The sequence below is a fragment of the Salvelinus alpinus genome, chromosome 3 (assembly GCF_045679555.1).
Source record: "Salvelinus alpinus chromosome 3, SLU_Salpinus.1, whole genome shotgun sequence".
Classification (NCBI taxonomy): domain Eukaryota; kingdom Metazoa; phylum Chordata; class Actinopteri; order Salmoniformes; family Salmonidae; genus Salvelinus; species Salvelinus alpinus.
In genome coordinates this window covers 101007719-101027405 of record NC_092088.1, presented here as the reverse complement: position 1 = coordinate 101027405, position 19687 = coordinate 101007719, and the positions used below count along the sequence as shown (strand labels likewise).

General features: G+C 44.5%; 1 protein-coding gene across 1 annotated transcript in view; it reads left to right on the top strand.

Annotated features, from left to right (window-relative positions):
• dock1 (dedicator of cytokinesis 1) overlaps positions 1 to 19687 on the top strand; it is an 800130-nt gene that overhangs the window by 537086 nt on the left and 243357 nt on the right. The window contains exon 29 of the mRNA XM_071394671.1: positions 6764 to 6858. Within this exon, the coding sequence (XP_071250772.1) occupies positions 6764 to 6858 (95 nt within the window). The remainder of the gene's footprint in view (positions 1 to 6763; positions 6859 to 19687) is intronic.

Genomic DNA, 19687 nt, shown 5'->3' with positions numbered 1-19687 from the left:
ACCTAGTTCAGTCTACAGTGTAACCTAGTGCAGTCTACAGTGTTACCTAGTTCAGTCTACAGTGTAACCTAGTGCAGTCTACAGTGTTACCTAGTTCAGTCTACAGTGTAACCTAGTGCAGTCTACAGTGTTACCTAGTTCAGTCTACAGTGTTACCTAGTTCAGTCTACAGTGTAACCTAGTGCAGTCTACGGTGTTACCTAGTTCAGTCTACGGTGTTACCTAGTTCAGTCTACGGTGTTACCTAGTTCAGTCTACGGTGTTACCTAGTTCAGTCTACGGTGTTACCTAGTTCAGTCTACGGTGTTACCTAGTTCAGTCTACGGTGTTACCTAGTTCAGTCTACAGTGTTACCTAGTTCAGTCTACAGTGTTACCTAGTTCGGTCTACAGTGTTACCTAGTTCAGTCTACAGTGTTACCTAGTTCAGTCTACAGTGTAACCTAGTGCAGTCTACAGTGTTACCTAGTTCAGTCTACAGTGTAACCTAGTGCAGTCTACAGTGTTACCTAGTTCAGTCTACAGTGTAACCTAGTGCAGTCTACAGTGTTACCTAGTTCAGTCTACGGTGTTACCTAGTTCAGTCTACAGTGTTACCTAGTTCAGTCTACAGTGTAACCTAGTGCAGTCTACGGTGTTACCTAGTTCAGTATACGGTGTTACCTAGTTCAGTCTACGGTGTTACCTAGTTCAGTCTACAGTGTTACCTAGTTCAGTCTACAGTGTTACCTAGTTCAGTCTACAGTGTTACCTAGTTCAGTCTACAGGGTTACCTAGTTCAGTCTACAGTGTTACCTAGTTCAGTCTACAGTGTTACCTAGTTCAGTCTACAGCGTTACCTAGTTCAGTCTACGGTGTAACCTAGTGCAGTCTACGGTGTTACCTAGTTCAGTCTACGGTGTTACCTAGTTCAGTCTACGGTGTAACCTAGTGCAGTCTACGGTGTTACCTAGTTCAGTCTACGGTGTTACCTAGTTCAGTCTACGGTGTTACCTAGTTCAGTCTACGGTGTTACCTAGTTCAGTCTACAGTGTAACCTAGTGCAGTCTACGGTGTTACCTAGTTCAGTCTACGGTGTTACCTAGTTCAGTCTACAGTGTTACCTAGTTCAGTCTACAGTGTTACCTAGTTCAGTCTACAGTGTAACCTAGTGCAGTCTACGGTGTTACCTAGTTCAGTCTACAGTGTTACCTAGTTCAGTCTACAGTGTTACCTAGTTCAGTCTACAGTGTTACCTAGTTCAGTCTACAGTGTTACCTAGTTCAGTCTACAGTGTTACCTAGTTCAGTCTACAGTGTTACCTAGTTCAGTCTACAGTGTTACCTAGTTCAGTCTACAGTGTTACCTAGTTCAGTCTACAGTGTTCAGCTCATATGACTGAAGTCATCCTGAGTTTATTTCCCGTCATGTTTTATTGTTTTAGAAACAATATCTTTGCCTGGGTGTTGTTCATCAGTAAATATTGTCGTGCCTCCTCCTTCTCCCTGGCGGTCGAGGGCGCCAGGCTACCCATCATACACTCCTGTTACCAACATTACATGCAGCTGCGCTCGTTGGGACTCACCTGGACTCCTTCACTTTGTTGATTACCCCCTGTTTCCTGTTTCCTTAGTTGTGTTCCCTTTGTTCCGCGTTGTTCCGTATTGTTTTATGTATTCCTGTCCAGACGCTGTTCCTGTTCCGTTTCATGTCCGTCAGCTAATAAACCTTTCCCGTACCTTCTTCCCATCTCCTACGTCGCTCCCGTAACAATATGTGACCAAATATACAGTGCTTGTCTCCGGGACTCTGCTTCAGTCCCTGTCTCCGGGACTCTGCTTCAGTCCCTGTCTCCTGGACTCTGCTTCAGTCCCTGTCTCCGGGACTCTGCTTCAGTCCCTGTCTCCGGGACTCTGCTTCAGTCCCTGTCTCCAGGAGTCTGCTTCAGTCCCTGTCTCCGGGACTCTGCTTCAGTCCCTGTCTCCGGGACTCTGCTTCAGTCCCTGTCTCCGGGACTCTGCTTCAGTCCCTGTCTCCAGGACTCTGCTTCAGTCCCTGTCTCCGGGACTCTGCTTCAGTCCCTGTCTCCGGGACTCTGCTTCAGTCCCTGTCTCCAGGACTCTGCTTCAGTCCCTGTCTACGGGACTCTGCTTCAGTCCCTGGTATGGCAAGACATCACTGTGATTAAGACAGGCCTTTCTCTGAGATTTATAGTGGGTGAAGGTGGCTTGGATCACAGCCACGTCTCATAACACTACTGGGTCGACTGGTACCAGACAGAGAACCAGCCACGTCTCATAACACTACTGGGTCGACTGGTACCAGACAGAGAACCAGCCACGTCTCATATCACTACTGGGTCGACTGGTACCAGACAGAGAACCAGCCACGTCTCATAACACTACTGGGTCGACTGGTACCAGACAGAGAACCAGCCACGTCTCATCACACTACTGGGTCGACTGGTACCAGACAGAGAACCAGCCACATCTCATAACACTACTGGGTCGACTGGTACCAGACAGAGAACCAGCCACGTCTCATAACACTACTGGGTCGACTGGTACCAGACAGAGAACCAGCCACGTCTCATAACACTACTGGGTCGACTGGTACCAGACAGAGAACCAGCCACGTCTCATGACACTACTGGGTCGACTGGTACCAGACAGAGAACCAGCCACATCTCATCACACTACTGGGTCGACTGGTACCAGACAGAGAACCAGCCACGTCTCATAACACTACTGGGTCGACTGGTACCAGACAGAGAACCAGCCACATCTCATAACACTACTGGGTCGACTGGTACCAGACAGAGAACCAGCCACATCTCATAACACTACTGGGTCGACTGGTACCAGACAGAGAACCAGCCACGTCTCATAACACTACTGGGTCGACTGGTACCAGACAGAGAACCAGCCACGTCTCATAACACTACTGGGTCGACTGGTACCAGACAGAGAACCAGCCACGTCTCATAACACTACTGGGTCGACTGGTACCAGACAGAGAACCAGCCACGTCTCATAACACTACTGGGTCGACTGGTACCAGACAGAGAACCAGCCACATCTCATAACACTACTGGGTCGACTGGTACCAGACAGAGAACCAGCCACATCTCATAACACTACTGGGTCGACTGGTACCAGACAGAGAACCAGCCACATCTCATAACACTACTGGGTCGACTGGTACCAGACAGAGAACCAGCCACGTCTCATAACACTACTGGGTCGACTGGTACCAGACAGAGAACCAGCCACGTCTCATAACACAAGTGGGTCGACTGGTACCAGACAGATAACAACTACTGTATATAGCCTCTCTACTGTATATAGCATCTCTACTGTATATAGCCTCTCTACTGTATATAGCCTCTCTACTGTATATAGCCTCTCTACTGTATATAGCCTCTCTACTGTATATAGCCTCTCTACTGTATATAGCCTCTCTACTGTATATAGCCTCTCTACTGTATACAGCCTCTCTACTGTATACAGCCTCTACTGTATATAGCCTCTACTGTTATAGCCTATCTACTGTATATAGCCCATCTACTGTATATAGCATCTCTACTGTATATAGCCTCTCTACTGTATATAGACTCGCTACTGTATATAGACTCGCTACTGTATATAGACTCGCTACTGTATATAGCCTCTCTACTGTATATAGCCCCTCTACTGTATATAACCTCTCTAATGTATATAGCCTCTCTCCTGTATATAGCCTCACTACTGTATATAGCCTCTCTACTGTATATAGCCCCTCTACTGTATATAGCCTCTCTACTGTATATAGCCTCTCTACTGTATATAGCCTCTCTACTGTATATGGCCTCTCTACTGTGTATAGCCTCTCTACTGTGTATAGCCTCTACTGTATATAGCCTCTCTACTGTATATATCATCTCTACTGTATATAGCCTCTCTACTGTATATAACCTCTCTACTGTATATAGCCTCTCTACTGTATATAGCCTCACTACTGTATATAGCCTCACTACTGTATATAGCCTCACTACTGTATATAGCCTCTCTACTGTATATAGCCCCTCTACTGTATATAGCCTCTCTACTGTATATAACCTCTCTACTGTATATAGCCACTCTACTGTATAGAGCCTCTCTACTGTATATAGCCTCTCTACTGTATATAGCCTCTCTACTGTATATAGCCACTCTACTGTATAGAGCCTCTCTACTGTATATAGCCCCTCTACTGTATATAGCCTCTACTGTATATAGCCTCTACTGTATATATCCTCTCTACTGTATATAGCCTCTCTACTGTATATAGCCTCTCTACTGTATATAGCCACTCTACTGTATATAGCCTCTCTACTGTATATAGCCTCGCTACTTTTATAGCCTCTCTACTGTATATAGCCCCTCTACTGTATATAGCCACTACTGTATATAGCCCCTCTACTGTTATAGCCTCTATACTGTATATAGCCTCACTACTGTATATAGCCTATCTACTGTATATAGCCTCGCTACTGTATATAGCCTATCTACTGTATATAGCCTCTCTACTGTATATAGCCTCTCTACTGTATATAGCCTCTCTACTGTATATAGCCCCTCTACTGTATATAGCCTCTCTACTGTATATAGCCTCTCTACTGTATATAGCCTCTCTACTGTATATAGCCTCACTACTGTATATAGCCTATCTACTGTATATAGCCTCGCTACTGTATATAGCCTCCCTACTGTATATAGCCTCCCTACTGTATGTAGACTCTCTACTGTATATAGCCCCTCTACTGTATATAGCCCCTCTACTGTATATAGCCCCTCTACTGTATATAGCCTCACTACTGTATATAGCCTATCTACTGTATATAGCCTCGCTACTGTATATAGCCTCTCTACTGTATATAGCCTCTCTACTGTATATAGCCTCTCTACTGTATATAGCCTCTCTACTGTATATAGCCTCTCTACTGTATATAGCCTCACTACTGTATATAGCCTCTCTACTGTATATAGCCCCTCTACTGTATATAGCCCCTCTACTGTATATAGCCCCTCTACTGTATATAACCTCGCTACTGTATATAGCCTCTCTACTGTATATAGCCTCACTACTGTATATAGCCTCTACTGTATATAGCCTCGCTACTGTATATAGCATTGCTACTGTATATAGCCTCGCTACTGTATATAGCCTCACTACTGTATATAGCCTCACTACTGTATATAGCTTCTCTACTGTATAAAGCCTCTCTACTGTATATATCCTCTCTACTGTTAGAGCCTCTCTACTGTATATAGCCTCTCTACTGTATATAGCCTCACTACTGTATATAGCCTCTCTACTGTATAGAGCCTCTCTACTGTTAGAGCCTCTCTACTGTATATAGCCTCTCTACTGTATATAGCCTCTACTGTATAAAGCCTCTACTGTATATAGCCTCTCTACTGTATATAGCCTCGCTACTGTATATAGCCTCACTACTGTATATAGCCTCTACTGTATATAGCCTCACTACTGTATATAGCCTCGCTACTGTATATAGCCTCACTACTGTATATAGCCTCACTGCTGTATATAGCCTCTCTACTGTATATAGCCTCTCTACTGTATATATCCTCTCTACTGTATATAACCTCTCTACTGTATATAGCCTCTCTACTGTATATAGCCTCTCTACTGTATATAGCCTCTCTACTGTATATAACCGCTCTACTGTATATAACCTCTCTACTGTATATAGCCTCTCTACTGTATATAACCTCTCTACTGTATATAACCTCTCTACTGTATATAGCCTCACTACTGTATATAGCCTGTATACTGTAGCCTCTCTACTGTATATAACCTCTCTACTGTATATAACCTCTCTACTGTATATAACCTCTCTACTGTATATAGCCTCTCTACTGTTATAGCCTCACTACTGTATATAGCCTCGCTAATGTTATTTTACTGATTCTATTAAATTATTTGTAACTTTTTTTTTCTTCTCTTTTTTTTGTTTTTGTTATCTAGTTTTTTTAGTTAACACTTTAAATAGTTTTCTTAACTTCTTAACGCATTGTTGGTTAAGGGCTTGTAAGTCAGCATTTCACTGTAAGGTCTACACCTATATCCAGATCATGTGACAAATACAATTTGATTAGATTTGAGATTGAGGGGCGATATAATCCATTTTAGAATAAGGCTGTAACGTAACAACATGTGGAAAAAGTCAACATGTCTGAATAGTTTCCTGAAGGCTCTAGATATATTTCCACACTATGAGGTTGAAATGCTACTGTGGAAATAATGAAACTGCCCTTTTAGTGTAGTGAGCTGTTTGAAAAGACCGACTGAAATAACAGCCTGTTTTGGTGGGATGGAGTTTCGGCCTGTCTGGTGACATTAGTTAATAGACCAATAAGAAAGAGTTCCAAACCTCTCTGTCAATGACAGCTAGTTTTCAGTTTTCCTCTCCCCCCTACTCAGACCTCTCGGTCTATAAGCACCCTAACCTGACAGAACCTAATTTGATGCCCTGTTTCTCCTTTCCTCTGGGTCTATAACCTTAACCATCATCACGGTTCATTTCAGATTGTTCCTCTGATCTTTTCCCGGGCCTGAGAATAGCAGGCTTCATCGCTAATGCTTTCTCTCTCTCTCTCTCTCTCTCTCTCTCTCTCTCTCTCTCTCTCTCTCTCCATCTCCCTCTCCATCTCCCTCTCCCTCTCCCTCTCCCTCTCCCTCTCCCTCTCCCTCTCTCTCTCTCTCTCTCTCTCTCTCTCTCTCTCTCTCTCTCTCTCTCGTAGGATTTCCTGATGGAAACATTTATCATGTTCAAGGACCTCATTGGGAAGAATGTCTACCCTGGCGACTGGGTCATCATGAACATGATGCAGAATAAGTGAGTACCGTACAGGGACTGGGTGGCTGTACACACACACACAGAGCGTACAAACACACACACACACAGAGCGTACACACACACACACACAGAGCGTACACACACACACACACATCGCCGTGCCGATGCTTTGATCCCCTCCCTTCGCTGTTGTTGCCTAGGAACGGCAGTCTGAATCAGGAGTGAGGAAGGGAAGTATTTTTATCTCTGCCATGAGTCCACACGGGCCTCGGAGTCCACACGGGCCTCGGCGTCCACACGGGCCTCGGCCTCCACACGGGCCTCGGAGTCCACACGGGCCTCGGCGTCCACACGGGCCTCGGCGTCCTCACGGGCCTCGGCGTCCTCACGGGCCTCGGCGTCCACACGGGCCTCGGGTCCACACGGGCCTCGGCGTCCTCACGGGCCTCGGAGTCCACACGGGCCTCGGCGTCCTCACGGGCCTCGGCGTCCACACGGGCCTCGGCGTCCACACGGGCCTCGGCGTCCACACGGGCCTCAGAGTCCACACGGGCCTCGGCGTCCACACGGGCCTCGGCGTCCACACGGGCCTCGGCGTCCACACGGGCCTCGCCGTCCACACGGGCCTCGGCGTCCACACGGGCCTCGGCGTCCACACGGGCCTCGGCGTCCACACGGCAAACAGAAGAGGGAGGGACGGATGAGGCAAACAATAGCATGAATGAGAGTCTGGGTTTGTTTGGGGTTTTTAACAGTTGGCTAATCTCCAACGTGACTGTCCTCCTCTGATCGTCCTCGTCTTCTTCACTTTGCTGCTGCTTGTAACTGTTGTATTTTATTTAGGTGGTTAACTCCCCTTCACCAACACTCATGCCCACGTGGGTCTTGTAAAGAAAACAATACTGGAGTGAAGTGTGGTTTGTAAGGGAAGAGTCACGGTGAAGGTTTTGTTTGAGACGAGAGTCTGTTTTGATGTAGTTGTCAGATCGAAGAGAAAGAACTAAGAAACCCTGACCCTGACCCTAACAAGAGAAAGAACTAAGAAACCCTGACCCTGACCCTAACAAGAGAAAGAACTAAGAAACCCTGACCCTGACCCTAACAAGAGAAAGAACTAAGAAACCCTGACCCTGACCCTAACAAGAGAAAGAACTAAGAAACCCTGACCCTGACCCTAACAAGAGAAAGAACTAAGAAACCCTGACCCTGACCCTAACAAGAGAAAGAACTAAGAAACCCTGACCCTGACCCTAACAAGAGAAAGAACTAAGAAACAGTTTGAGGACTTTTACGTTTTCATCTGTGGAATTAGCAAATGTTTTACAAAAAATGCTCACGTATTTCCAATAATAAAAAAAATATATCATGATAAACTCACACTTTGCCTATGTGCGAGTATGTACAGTATTTTCACTGTCTGTCTATAGATCCATAACATACCACTAGACTACAGTATGTCTATAGATCCATAACATACCACTAGACTACAGTCTGTCTATAGATCCATAACATACCACTAGACTACAGTCTGTCTATAGATCCATAACATACCACTAGACTACAGTCTGTCGATAGATCCAGAACATACCACTAGACTACAGTCTGTCTAGAGATCCAGAACATACCACTAGACTACAGTCTGTCTATAGATCCATAACATACCACTAGACTACAGTCTGTCTATAGATCCATAACATACCACTAGACTACAGTCTGTTTATAGATCCATAACATACCACTAGACTACAGTATGTCTATAGATCCATAACATACCACTAGACTACAGTCTGTCTATAGATCCATAACATACCACTAGACTACAGTTTGTCTATAGATCCATAACATACCACTAGACTACAGTATGTCTATAGATCATAACATACCACTAGACTACAGTCTGTCTATAGATCCATAACATACCACTAGACTACAGTCAGTCTATAGATCCATAACATACCACTAGACTACAGTCTGTCTATATATCCATACCACTAGACTACAGTCTGTCTATAGATCCATAACATACCGCTAGACTACAGTATGTCTATAGATCCATAACATACCACTAGACTACAGTCTGTCTATAGATCATAACATACCACTAGACTACAGTCTGTCTATAGATACATAACATATCACTAGACTACAGTCTGTCTATAGATCCATAACATACCACTAGACTACAGTATGTCTATAGATCCATAACATACCACTAGACTACAGTCTGTCTATAGATCCATAACATACCACTAGACTACAGTCTGTCTATAGATCCATACCATACCACTAGACTACAGTATGTCTATAGATCCATAACATACCACTAGACTACAGTATGTCTATAGATCCATAACATACCACTAGACTACAGTCTGTCTATAGATCCATAACATACCACTAGACTACAGTCTGTCTATAGATCCATAACATACCACTAGACTACAGTCTGTATATAGATCCATAACATACCACTAGACTACAGTCTGTCTATAGATCCATAACATACCACTAGACTACAGTCTGTATATAGATCCATAACATACCACTAGACTACAGTCTGTCTATAGATCCATAACATACCACTAGACTACAGTTTGTCTATAGATCCATAACATACCACTAGACTACAGTCTGTCTATAGATCCATAACATACCACTAGACTACAGTCTGTCTATAGATCCATAACATACCACTAGACTACAGTCTGTCTATAGATCCATAACATACCACTAGACTACAGTCTGTCTATAGATCCATAACATACCACTAGACTACAGTCTGTCTATAGATCCATAACATACCACTAGACTACAGTCTGTCTATAGATCCATAACATACCACTAGACTACAGTCTGTCTATAGATCCATAACATACCACTAGACTACAGTCAGTCTATAGATCCATAACATACCACTAGACTACAGTATGTCTATAGATCCATAACATACCACTAGACTACAGTCTGTCTATAGATCCATAACATACCACTAGACTACAGTCAGTCTATAGATCCATAACATACCACTAGACTACAGTCTGTCTATAGATCCATAACATACCACTAGACTACAGTCTGTCTATAGATCCATAACATACCACTAGACTTGTCAGTGCAGTAATACCAGTCCTACTGCCTTGTCAGTGCAGTAACACCAGTCATACTGCCTTGTCAGTGCAGTAGCACCAGTCCTACTGCCTTGTCAGTGCAGTAACACCAGTCATACTGCCTTGTCAGTGCAGTAGCACCAGTCCTACTGCCTTGTCAGTGCAGTAACACCAGTCATACTGCCTTGTTAGTGCAGTAGCACCAGTCCTGCAGCCTTGTCAGTGCAGTAGCACCAGTCCTGCAGCCTTGTCAGTGCAGTAGCACCAGTCCTACTGCCTTGTCAGTGCAGTAGCACCAGTCCTACTGCTTTGTCAGTGCAGTAACACCAGTCCTACTGCCTTGTCAGTGCAGTAACACCAGTCCTACTGCCTTGTCAGTGCAGTAACACCAGTCCTAATGCCTTGTCAGTGCAGTAACACCAGTCCTATTGCCTTGTCAGTGCAGTAGCACCAGTCCTACAGCCTTGTCAGTGCAGTAACACCAGTCCTACAGCCTTGTCAGTGCAGTAGCACCAGTCCTACAGCCTTGTCAGTGCAGTAACACCAGTCATACTGCCTTGTCAGTGCAGTAGCACCAGTCCTACTGCCTTGTCAGTGCAGTAGCACCAGTCCTACTGCCTTGTCAGTGCAGTAGCACCAGTCCTACTGCCTTGTCAGTGCAGTAGCACCAGTTCTACTGCCTTGTCAGTGCAGTAGCACCAGTCGTACAGCCTTGTCAGTGCAGTAACACCAGTCCTACAGCCTTGTCAGTGTAGTAACACCAGTCCAGACGTATTTTATTTAGTTCTGTATGCAGGTGGTCAGCCCTTTGCTTTGTAACAGAGATGTATTTTATTTAGTTCTGTATGCAGGTGGTCAGCCCTTTGCTTTGTAACAGAGATGTATTTTATTTAGTTCTGTATGCAGGTGGTCAGCCCTTTGCTTTGTGACAGAGATGTATTTTATTTAGTTCTGTATGCAGGTGGTCAGCCCTTTGGAGTTTGTTAAATTGTTGTTTCAGTCTGATAAACTTCTTGCCTGACTCATTGGGTTTCCATCTTTAGCTACTTCTGAATAATGCACCTGTCGGTTGGCTGACAAATTAACAAACATTTTCCATTTGTTTCTGTTGTCTGTTTTCCCACCAGAGTGTGTGTGTGTGTGTGTGTGTGTGTGTGTGTGTGTGTGTTTCAGTCATCCCACTAGGTTCTCTTTGTGTGTGTGTTTCAGTCATCCCACTAGGTTATCTTTGTGTGTGTGTGTTTCAGTCATCCCACTAGGTTATCTTTGTGTGTGTGTGTGTGTGTTTCAGTCATCCCACTAGGTTCTCTTTGTGTGTGTGTTTCAGTCATCCCACTAGGTTATCTTTGTGTGTGTGTGTTTCAGTCATCCCACTAGGTTATCTTTGTGTGTGTGTGTGTGTGTGTTTCAGTCATCCCACTAGGTTCTCTTTGTGTGTGTGTTTCAGTCATCCCACTAGGTTATCTTTGTGTGTGTGTGTTTCAGTCATCCCACTAGGTTATCTTTGTGTCTGTGTGTGTGTGTTTCAGTCATCCCACTAGGTTATCTTTGTGTGTGTGTGTTTCAGTCATCCCACTAGGTTATCTTTGTGTCTGTGTGTGTGTGTTTCAGTCATCCCACTAGGTTATCTTTGTGTGTGTGTGTGTGTGTGTGTCGTCCCACCACAGTGTGTTTTGTTGGGTTGTTTCCCCTCATTATGTATCCAAGGTGCCACAACTATTCATTCTCTGTCCTTACGAGACAGAGGCTCTGCTCTGTTTAATCCAGCCAGTTGTGTTTCATTCATTTTCTGTCCTTACGAGACAGAGAGAGACTCTGTTTAATGCTCTGCTCTGTGTTGCTGTGGGGACCACATGTTCTGCTCTGTGTTGCTGTGGGGACCACATGCTCTACTCTGCTCTGTGTTGCTGTGGGGACCACATGCTCTGCTCTGCTCTGTGTTGCTGTGGGGACCACATGCTCTGCTCTGCTCTGTGTTGCTGTGGGGACCACATGCTCTGCTCTGCTCTGTGTTGCTGTGGGGACCACATGCTCTGCTCTGCTCTGTGTTGCTGTGGGGACCACATGCTCTGCTCTGCTCTGTGTTGCTGTGGGGACCACATGCTCTGCTCTGCTCTGTGTTGCTGTAGGGACCACATGCTCTGCTCTGCTCTGTGTTGCTGTGACATGCAGTCTTTAATCAGGTCTGTGTGAGAGAACTGAAGGAGGGATAGAGTTCACACCAGCCTCTCTCTTGAGTCAGACTTCAAGGTGACCTGGTTCTGAGGTGAAAGGATGACAGTGGCCAGTGGGAAAACTCCATGCCCCAGTCTCAGAAGGATGACAGTAGCCAGTGGGAGAACTCCATTCCCTAGTCTCAGAAGGATGACAGTAGCCAGTGGGAAAACTCCATGCCCCAGACTCAGAAGGATGACAGTAGCCAGTGGGAAAACTCCATGCCCCAGTCTCAGAAGGATGACAGTAGCCAGTGGGAAAACTCCATGCCCCAGTCTCAGAAGGATGACAGTAGCCAATGGGAAGCCTCCATGCCCCAGACTCAGAAGGATGACAGTAGCCAGAGGAAAAACTCCATGCCCCAGTCTCAGAAGGATGCCAGTAGGAAAACTCCATGCCCCAGTCTCAGAAGGATGACAGTAGCCAGAGGAAAAACTCCATGCCCCAGACTCAGAAGGATGACAGTAGCCAGTGGGAAGCCTCCATGCCCCAGACTCAGAAGGATGACAGTAGCCAGTGGGAAGCCTCCATGCCCCAGACTCAGAAGGATGACAGTAGCCAGTGGGAAGCCTCCATGCCCCAGTCTCAGATGGATGACAGTAGCCAGAGGGAAAACTCCATGCCCCAGACTCAGACCAGCTCTCTGAGTATAAAGTTGGAGCCTTTTTTTAAATGTCTGGTCTGTGGTCAACGAACCTTTTGCTTCTAAAAACATATATATTTCTGTCATAGCGGTAAAACATATTTTCTGTACCTCGCTAAAAGCCCTGAGCAGAAAGCTGAACGGTTTGTTGGGGGACTGATGTCCTAAAAGTGGTCCCTTCACACATAAACAACAACGTCCTTCACGATGCCTCAGGAAACCAGCTGATGTCCTAAAAGTGGTCCCTTCACACAAAACAACAACATCCTTCACGATGCCTCAGGAAACCAGCTGATGTCCTAAAAGTGGTCCCTTCACACAAAACAACAACATCCTTCACGATGCCTCAGGAAACCAGCTGATGTCCTAAAAGTGGTCCCTTCACACAAAACAACAACATCCTTCACGATGCCTCAGGAAACCAGCTGATGTCCTAAAAGTGGTCCCTTCACACAAAACAACAACATCCTTCACGATGCCTCAGGAAACCAACTGATGTCCTAAAAGTGGCTCCTTCACACAAAACAACAACATCCTTCACGATGCCTCAGGAAACCAGCTGATGTCCTAAAAGTGGCTCCTTCACACAAAACAACAACATCCTTCACGATGCCTCAGGAAACCAGCTGATGTCCTAAAAGTGGCTCCTTCACACAAAACAACAACGTCCTTCACGATGCCTCAGGAAACCAGCTGATGTCCTAAAAGTGGCTCCTTCACACAAAACAACAACATCCTTCACGATGCCTCAGGAAACCAGCTGATGTCCTAAAAGTGGCCCCTTCACACAAAACAACAACGTCCTTCACGATGCCTCAGGAAACCAGCTGATGTCCTAAAAGTGGCCCCTTCACACAAAACAACAACGTCCTTCACGATGCCTCAGGAAACCAACTGATGTCCTAAAAGTGGCCCCTTCACACATAAACAACAACATCCTTCACGATGCCTCAGGAAACCAACTGATGTCCTAAAAGTGGCCCCTTCACACAAAACAACAACGTCCTTCACGATGCCTCAGGAAACCAACTGATGTCCTAAAAGTGGTCCCTTCACACAAAACAACAACGTCCTTCACGATGCCTCAGGAAACCAGCTGATGTCCTACAAGTGGCCCCTTCACACAAAACAACAACGTCCTTCACGATGCCTCAGGAAACCAGCTGATGTCCTAAAAGTGGCCCCTTCACACAAAACAACAACGTCCTTCACGATGCCTCAGGAAACCAACTGATGTCCTAAAAGTGGTCCCTTCACACAAAACAACAACGTCCTTCACGATGCCTCAGGAAACCAACTGATGTCCTAAAAGTGGCCCCTTCACACATAAACAACAACATCCTTCACGATGCCTCAGGAAACCAACTGATGTCCTAAAAGTGGTCCCTTCACACAAAACAACAACATCCTTCACGATGCCTCAGGAAACCAACTGATGTCCTAAAAGTGGCCCCTTCACACAAAACAACAACGTCCTTCACGATGCCTCAGGAAACCAGCTGATGTCCTAAAAGTGGTCCCTTCACACAAAACAACAACGTCCTTCACGATGCCTCAGGAAACCAGCTGATGTCCTAAAAGTGGCCCCTTCACACAAAACAACAACGTCCTTCACGATGCCTCAGGAAACCAGCTGATGTCCTAAAAGTGGCCCCTTCACACAAAAACAACAACATCCTTCACGATGCCTCAGGAAACCAGCTGATGTCCTAAAAGTGGCCCCTTCACACAAAACAACAACATCCTTCACGATGCCTCAGGAAACCAACTGATGTCCTAAAAGTGGTCCCTTCACACATAAACAACAACGTCCTTCACGATGCCTCAGGAAACCAGCTGATGTCCTAAAAGTGGCCCCTTCACACAAAACAACAACGTCCTTCACGATGCCTCAGGAAACCAGCTGATGTCCTAAAAGTGGCCCCTTCACACAAAACAACAACATCCTTCACGATGCCTCAGGAAACCAACTGATGTCCTAAAAGTGGTCCCTTCACACAAAAACAACAACGTCCTTCACGATGCCTCAGGAAACCAGCTGATGTCCTAAAAGTGGTCCCTTCACACATAAACAACAACGTCCTTCACGATGCCTCAGGAAACCAACTGATGTCCTAAAAGTGGTCCCTTCACACAAAAACAACAACGTCCTTCACGATGCCTCAGGAAACCAGCTGATGTCCTAAAAGTGGTCCCTTCACACAAAAACAACAACATCCTTCACGATGCCTCAGGAAACCAACTGATGTCCTAAAAGTGGCCCCTTCACACAAAACAACAACATCCTTCACGATGAGCAGGAAACCAGCTGATGTCCACAGAGTTATTAACATCTCATTAATCAAGAGCGCTCAAAGGATCCTTTTTAAAAGCCGGTTTTACATATAAATACTGTCCTCTTCCCTCCTTCTGTCCACTACAGCAGTGTGTCAGGGAGTGTCCCAAATGGCACCCTATTCCATATATAGTGCACTACTTTAGGACAGGGCCCTATATAGGGAATATGATGTCATTTAAGACACAGACTTGGTTGTGTGTGTTTGTACCACACACCACCCACGGGCTCAGCAGAGTACCACACACCACCCACGGGCTCAGCAGAGTACCATATACCACCCACGGGCCCAGCAGAGTACCACACACCACCCACGGGCTCAGCAGAGTACCACACACCACCCACGGGCCCAGTGCAGGGCTGAGCAGAGTACCACACACCACCCATGGGCCCAGCGCAGGGCTGAGCAGAGTACCACCCACGGGCCCAGTGCAGGGCTGAGCAGAGTACCATACACCACCCACGGGCGCAGCAGAGTACCATACACCACCCACGGGCGCAGCAGAGTACCATACACCACCCACGGGCCCAGTGCAGGGCTGAGCAGTGTCCCACACACCACCCACAGGTCCAGCACAGGGCTGAGCAGAGTACCATACACCACCCACGGGCTCAGCGCAGGGCTGAGCAGAGTACCAAACACCACCCACGGGCTCAGCAGAGTACCATACACCACCCACGGGCTCAGCGCAGGGCAGAGCAGAGAGCTCTCTAGTCTTTCATGACATGTGTCTGTTTGTAGACTCTGTGGACACTCAGGCCAACTAAAAAGCCCCAGACACAGCTGGCCAGGCCTTTGTGATGGTACTGCTAATGAGATGTGCATTCATCCTCCTGCTGCATTGAACAGCTCTCCCTTGTTTTCCTCCTGGTCTGGCTAGGAGAACATATGTCTGTCTCCCTCCTCCTGGTCTGGCTAGGAGAACATATGTCTGTCTGCTGTCTCCTTCCTCCTGGTCTGGCTAGGAGAACATATGTCTGTCTCCTTCCTCCTGGTCTGGCTAGGAGAACACATGTCTGTCTGGTGTCTCCTTCCTCCTGGTCTGGCTAGGAGAACATATGTCTGTCTGCTGTCTCCTTCCTCCTGGTCTGGCTAGGAGAACATATGTCTGTCTCCTTCCTCCTGGTCTGGCTAGGAGAACATATGTCTGTCTCCTTCCTCCTGGTCTGACTAGGAGAACATATGTCTGTCTCCTTCCTCCTGGTCTGGCTAGGAGAACACATGTCTGTCTGCTGTCTCCTTCCTCCTGGTCTGGCTAGGAGAACATATGTCTGTCTCCTTCCTCCTGGTCTGACTAGGAGAACATATGTCTGTCTCCTTCCTCCTGGTCTGGCTAGGAGAACATATGTCTGTCTCCTTCCTCCTGGTCTGGCTAGGAGAACATATGTCTGTCTCCTTCCTCCTGGTCTGACTAGGAGAACATATGTCTGTCTCCTTCCTCCTGGTCTGGCTAGGAGAACACATGTCTGTCTGCTGTCTCCTTCCTCCTGGTCTGGCTAGGAGAACATATGTCTGTCTCCTTCCTCCTGGTCTGACTAGGAGAACATATGTCTGTCTCCTTCCTCCTGGTCTGGCTAGGAGAACATATGTCTGTCTCCTTCCTCCTGGTCTGACTAGGAGAACATATGTCTGTCTCCTTCCTCCTGGTCTGGCTAGGAGAACATATGTCTGTCTCCTTCCTCCTGGTCTGACTAGGAGAACATATGTCTGTCTCCTTCCTCCTGGTCTGGCTAGGAGAACATATGTCTGTCTCCTTCCTCCTGGTCTGACTAGGAGAACATATGTCTGTCTCCTTCCTCCTGGTCTGGCTAGCTCCTAGATAGTGGAAGACCAGCCAAAGAGAGAGGTCTGCTGTAATATATGTTATGGTGTGTATAACAGATGGTGTGTTTAATAGGGGTATAACAGATGGTATGGTGTGTTTAATAGAGGTATAACAGATGGTATGGTGTGTTTAATAGAGGTATAACAGATGGTGTGTTTAATAGAGGTATAACAGATGGTATGGTGTGTTTAATAGAGGTATAACAGATGGTGTGTTTAATAGAGGTATAACAGATGGTATGGTGTGTTTAATAGAGGTATAACAGATGGTGTGGTGTGTTTAATAGAGGTATATTATGGTATGGTGTGTTTAATAGAGGTATAACAGATGGTATGGTGTGTTTAATAGAGGTATAACAGATGGTGTGGTGTGTTTAATAGAGGTATATTATGGTATGGTGTGTTTAATAGAGGTATAACAGATGGTATGGTGTGTTTAATAGAGGTATATTATGGTATGGTGTGTTTAATAGAGGTATAACAGATGGTGTATTTAATAGAGGTATAACATATGGTGTGTTTAATAGGGGTATAACAGATGGTATGGTGTGTTTAATAGAGGTATAACAGATGGTGTGGTGTGTTTAATAGAGGTATAACAGATGGTGTGTTTAATAGAGGTATAACAGATGGTATGGTGTGTTTAATAGAGGTATAACAGATGGTATGGTGTGTTTAATAGAGGTATATTATGGTATGGTGTGTTTAATAGAGGTATAACAGATGGTGTATTTAATAGAGGTATATTATGGTATGGTGTGTTTAATAGAGGTATATTATGGTATGGTGTGTTTAATAGAGGTATAACAGATGGTGTGTTTAATAGAGGTATATTATGGTATGGTGTGTTTAATAGAGGTATATTATGGTATGGTGTGTTTAATAGAGGTATAACAGATGGTGTGTTTAATAGAGGTATAACAGATGGTATGGTGTGTTTAATAGAGGTATAACAGATGGTATGGTGTGTTTAATAGAGGTATATTATGGTATGGTGTGTTTAATAGAGGTATAACAGATGGTGTATTTAATAGAGGTATAACATATGGTGTGTTTAATAGGGGTATAACAGATGGTATGGTGTGTTTAATAGAGGTATAACAGATGGTATGGTGTGTTTAATAGAGGTATAACAGATGGTGTGTTTAATAGGGGTATAACAGATGGTATGGTGTGTTTAATAGAGGTATAACAGATGGTGTGTTTAATAGAGGTATAACAGATGGTGTGTTTAATAGGGGTATAACAGATGGTATGGTGTGTTTAATAGAGGTATAACAGATGATGTGTTTAATAGAGGTATAACAGATGGTATGGTGTGTTTAATAGAGGTATAACAGATGGTGTGGTGTGTTTAATAGAGGTATATTATGGTATGGTGTGTTTAATAGAGGTATAACAGATGGTGTGTTTAATAGAGGTATAACAGATGGTATGGTGTGTTTAATAGAGGTATAACAGATGGTGTGGTGTGTTTAATAGAGGTATATTATGGTATGGTGTGTTTAATAGAGGTATAACAGATGGTATGGTGTGTTTAATAGAGGTATATTATGGTATGGTGTGTTTAATAGAGGTATAACAGATGGTGTGTTTAATAGAGGTATAACAGATGGTATGGTGTGTTTAATAGAGGTATATTATGGTATGGTGTGTTTAATAGAGGTATAACAGATGGTGTGTTTAATAGAGGTATAACATATGGTGTGTTTAATAGGGGTATAACAGATGGTGTGTTTAATAGAGGTATATTATGGTATGGTGTGTTTAATAGAGGTATATTATGGTATGGTGTGTTTAATAGAGGTATAACAGATGGTATGGTGTGTTTAATAGAGGTATAGCAGATGGTGTGGTGTGTTTAATAGAGGTATATTATGGTATGGTGTGTTTAATAGAGGTATAACAGATGGTATGGTGTGTTTAATAGAGGTATAACAGATGGTGTGTTTAATAGAGGTATAACAGATGGTATGGTGTGTTTAATAGAGGTATAACAGATGGTGTGTTTAATAGAGGTATAACAGATGGTATGGTGTGTTTAATAGAGGTATAATATGTTATGGTGTGTTTAATAGAGGTATAACTCTGGATAAGAGCGTCTGCTAAATGACTTAAATGTAAATGTAAATGTATAACAGATGGTATGGTGTGTTTAATAGAGGTATAACAGATGGTATGGTGTGTTTAATAGAGGTATAACAGATGGTATGGTGTGTTTAATAGAGGTATAACAGATGGTATGGTGTGTTTAATAGAGGTATAATATGGTATGGTGTGTTTAATAGAGGTATAACAGATGGTGTGTTTAATAGAGGTATAACATATGGTATGGTGTGTTTAATAGAGGTATACCAGATGGTATGGTGTGTTTAATAGAGGTATAATATATGGTGTATTTAATATAGGTATATTATGGTATGGTGTGTTTAATGGAGGTATAATATATGGTGTGTTTAATAGAGGTATACCAGATGGTATGGTGTGTTTAATAGAGGTATAACAGATGGTATGGTGTGTTTAATAGAGGTATACCAGATGGTATGGTGTGTTTAATAGAGGTATAACAGATGGTGTGTTTAATAGAGGTATAACATATGGTATGGTGTGTTTAATAGAGGTATACCAGATGGTATGGTGTGTTTAATAGAGGTATAATATATGGTGTATTTAATATAGGTATATTATGGTATGGTGTGTTTAATGGAGGTATAATATATGGTGTGTTTAATAGAGGTATACCA